This window comes from Halyomorpha halys, unplaced genomic scaffold, assembly GCF_000696795.3.
Source record: "Halyomorpha halys isolate HHAL.00 unplaced genomic scaffold, Hhal_1.1 Scaffold1008.1, whole genome shotgun sequence".
Lineage (NCBI taxonomy): Eukaryota > Metazoa > Arthropoda > Insecta > Hemiptera > Pentatomidae > Halyomorpha > Halyomorpha halys.
This window is the reverse complement of record NW_027110883.1, coordinates 48,851-53,370: the sequence shown is the minus strand read 5'-3', so window position 1 is coordinate 53,370 and position 4,520 is coordinate 48,851. Positions and strand designations below refer to the sequence as shown.

Below are 4,520 nucleotides of genomic sequence, written 5' to 3'. Positions count from 1 at the left end.
TTACGTATTATACAATGAAATTAAGAAAAAAAAAAGTAAATAATAAAACCTTTACCATTACCTACGGAATTATAGATGTAATTTACTATATTTTCTTCCAAGTTTGAAAAAATTACACTTAAATAAGTAACAAAACGTGTTTCACTCATGTAATCATCTGATTACCATAATTTATTTTTGAAAAGTTATACAGTAATAAAGTGGTGATTATTTTTTAATATTTTTTTTTTCACAAAAAGTGATAGATAAATGGCATCATTCATGAAAGAATCACTGGAAAAAATATAACCACATGTTAATAAATAAATAGTATCTAAAAATTGAGGGAATAACATAAATATTGAGTAATTAATAATATTTTTTGCATTGCATGAAATAAACAAAAGTGATTAAAATAAAAATTAAATATGAATAATATAAAAATATATATGAAGAATATATTAGACTCAATGACGTGAAGTTTATGTCGAATTTTGTTTCAAACGCTGGCGGGTTTTAAATCCTCTGAAATGAGATTGAATTGTGACTGCTGCATCTCTCTCAACCTTTTGTTTTTTTCTTACTAGATATCCTCTCACCCCAGCTTGAATTTTTTTAGCAGAATCATTTAGTTCTTTTTCTGATTTATCATCTGATGGAGAAATTGAATTATTTGATTCACCTTCATTTTTCATATCGCTCAATTCATTATCCTCTTGTTCAACTGTCCCTGAAATATATTAAAACTCATTATATGATATAAAATTTTAAAATTTCTTTTCTGGAAAATTGTAATAATATAATGATTAATTACCAACCAAAATAATAAGCTAATTAAGTGAAAACTTAGAATACTTTTTTTTACCAACATCGCAGCCCAATACGACTTGACACTCAGGCAATAGAACTTGTCATAAAGGATGTAGTCAAGGAGCAGATCAAACCTTTAGTAGTTGAAAAAGAGGATACAATAAAGAAGCGAACTTATGCCTCAGTACTAGTTCATAAGCACCAAGAAACAACTAAAAAACCATTGAGTTCGGTTTTCATAGCACAGACCGACCAAAGCAAAGAAAAGTATCCAACGATTCAGGCACTAAAACAGGGAATGAAGGAAAATTTTACGCCGGCTACAGAAGCGGTGAAAATCAGAGGAGTAGTGGAAACGGCCAAAGGCGTTATAATCAGGACAAGCACAAAAGAAGAAGCTAGAAAGGTTATTCAATCTGAAGGAATAAAGAGACTAGGCGCTAACGTAAACCTAGAGAATAAACGTCTACCCAGGATGATAATATATGATGTACCGAGACCTGGACCACAACAAAATCATTGAGCACTTTTGGAGCCTGAATGCCAATAAATCAGAACGTACCAGGCAACACTTCAACCCTGTGTTTAAAACTGGTCCGAGAGGAAGGGATTCCGTACATTGGGTGGTGGAAGTATCCCCAGCAGTGAGATATGAGATATAAGCCGAGGGAAGAGTATTCCTTGAATGGGCATTCTGGCAGTGTCCCGTTGCTGGCACTTGTTGCAACTTCTCAAAAGGCTTCTCGCACATTGAAAAATTTTGCACTGCAGCAGTCGTAAACTGTAGGTATTGTGGTGAGAGAGGACATAGATGTGAGAGCTGCCCAAAACAGAAATCTGGTAGGCCACCAAAATGCATAAACTGCTCTAGGACAAACACAGTTTCAGACCATTCTTCTGATTACAAGGAGTGTCCATCTTATAACTGCCGTTACGCACTCCCACTCAACTCCCTGCGTTTCAAAGCGTTGTTTTCCCTAGTGCCTGCCCGTATCATCCTTATTAATTACGAAAGTCACCACGCGATGGTCGCTGCAGGTCCAATCAGCCACCTTCCATGAGCTAATCAATTGTGCAATGTCTGGTGTTGCCATGGTAACATCTATGAAAGATTCTCCACTGGAGCCCGAAAAAGTAAGCAAAGATGCCGGTTCGTTAAGAATAACCAGCCGGTTGCATACAGCAAAGTCTTCTAGTAACATCCCCTTTCTGTTAGTCCTCCGGCTTCCCCATAATATGGATTGGGCATTAAAATCGCCTAGTATAATCATAATTGTTCGTAGTTTGCTCATGATGTCCTGGAGCTGAGTCAGTATTTCTTCCAGCGCAGTAGAAAATTTTTCATAGACGTTAATCAGGTTAAAATTAATTCCTGGAGCCTCTATGTTTGTGACGGAAATTAACTTGTTAGTTAGTTCAGGTTGTGCGGTAATGGTATATGAGTTATTGATTACAAGAAGAGCACTCTGTGGCGCATCACACAGGCCACTTCCAGAAGAGGAAATAATTCGGTCACGTGGTGTAGTACCAACAATTTTGCCTCTTCTAGTAGGAGGTTCCTGAAGGGCAGCAATGTCTATCCTATGCTAACGGTCTCCTATTCAGATTGTGTTGTGGTATTCTTATCGTTATAATATCACTCATTGTCTTCGTATTGGGCTCTCATGATTGTCCTTTCCACAGCTCTTTTATAAGATGGACACTCCTTGTAATCAGAAGAATGGTCTGAAACTGTGTTTGTCCTAGAGCAGTTTATGCATTTTGGTGCCCCATCAGATTTCTGTTTTGGGCAGCTCTCACATCTATGTCCTCTCTCACCACAATACCTACAGTTTACGACTGCTGCAGTGCAAAATTTTTCAATGTGCGAGAAGCCTTTTGAGAAGTTGCAACAAGTGCCAGCAGCGGGACACTGCTACCCAGTCCCGAACATTACAGGATGCCCATTCAAGGAATACTCTTCCCTCTGCTAATATCTCATATCTCACTGCTGGGGATATTTCCACCACCCAATGTACGAAATCCCTTCCTCTCGGACCGATAAGTTCTTGGTACGAGTTGGAATAGGAATACCTTCACCTCCTTTATGCATAATGGCGACACTGCCCGGACGGCAGAAGAGGCCATAATGCTGAAATCTTTTCCAGAGGATGACCCAATCGGTGATACTGCAGACCACACGCAATGCAGAATTGAAATGGATGTACCTCCTCCTACTGAAGATGCTTCTCCATGGGACGAGCTTGATGTGGATATGGCCTTCGATAAACTTCGCCTAGGAAAAGCGCCTGGATCAGACATGGTAGGTGCTGAAATTTTGAAGAACGCCAGAAGGGCCCTAATCAGCCTTTAACTACCTTCAGCTCATATCAATCAATCAAGCAGCTCCTAACTGTGGCAAAACACTCCACCTCTAAATATTTTGTTATCCTCTTTTATGATGTTGCTGGAGCCTTTGACAGTATGTGGTGGCCTGGAATAATGGGGGAACTTAAAAAGCTGCACTATCCAAGAAATATATACAAGCTTATTAAATCCTTCTTGGAGAGCCGTTAAGTCTTCTACCAGTTACCAACAAGGAGAATCACGAGACTGGTCCAACGGGGTTGCGCTCAAGGATCCGTTTTAGGTCTCCCATTATGGAATATCAATATGAATCCACTACTGGTGAATTTACGGGCAGCAGGATACACACAAGCCGCATATGTCGATGATTGTGGCGTGGGGATTGAGGCAAGGTCACGAGTTAATCTGGAAACGAAAGCAGCAGAGGTTACTCTTATTGTTGAGCAATGGTGCAGTGAAAAGAAGCCCTAAACTACGAAAAGACTCGACTCTTATTCTTGAAATTGGGGAATAAAATGATAAAACCATCACCGGAAGTTAGGTTTCTAGGCGTTTTTTTAGGCGAAAGGTGTAACTTTACTAACCACTTTAAGGAAGTAAAAATTAAAACTGTTTTTCGCAACAGCTGCCTCAATAATATAGCTGGAACGACCTGGGGCCTGAAATATAGGTACAGAGAAATATTATACAAAACTTCCTTCTTGCCAATCGCCCTCTATGCTGTACCTGCCTGGGGACAAAATCTCACGTACTCACATCTTAAATGATTGGAACAGGCACAAAGGAGAGCTCTATTACTTGTGACTGGGGCTTATAGGACTGCGCCAACTTCATCCTTGCAAGTAATTACGGATCAACTGCCAATAGACCTTCGAATCCAGATTGTCATCGCCAAGTACAATATTATGAAAGGCTTGCCGGCCCGTGTTGGGTCAAGTTGTTTCGTCAGCTCTAGCGGAAGATTCGAGGAAGTTTCTAGTAGAATCGACGACATTGTCTTATCCGAATAGCAGAGGAGGTGGGATAACTGTGCAACTGGGAGTTATAATAAATAAATGGGTTGAGACAGACCACTGGATGGTGCAGCTTCTTACAGGGCATGGCAACATCAATTCAAAGTTACACTTCTTCAAAATAAGGGATAACCCTAATTGTAACTGTAGAGCCGTGGAAGATGTAAAACCTATTATTTTTAACTGCCCTATGTACACTTGTGCCAGACTCACTTTAGCAGGTGAGTTCTCCTTGCTTGATTGGCCGCCTAGGTCTCTAGAGGAACTCGTGGCGACTCCCGATATGTTTGGGGCATCAACAATCATATGTATGTAGAGTATGTAACAATAATATGACCTATGTAACACTAATGTAATATGATTAAATGTAAA

General features: G+C 39.6%; 1 protein-coding gene across 1 annotated transcript in view; it reads right to left on the bottom strand.

Moving 5' to 3' along the window:
* Positions 1 to 340: 340 nt before the first annotated feature.
* The window catches only part of LOC106687767 (IQ calmodulin-binding motif-containing protein 1), a 50,878-nt gene continuing 46,698 nt past the window's right edge, over positions 341 to 4,520 (bottom strand). The window contains exon 3 of the mRNA XM_067048951.1: positions 341 to 709. Within this exon, the coding sequence (XP_066905052.1) occupies positions 462 to 709 (248 nt within the window). The 3' untranslated portion in view covers positions 341 to 461. The remainder of the gene's footprint in view (positions 710 to 4,520) is intronic.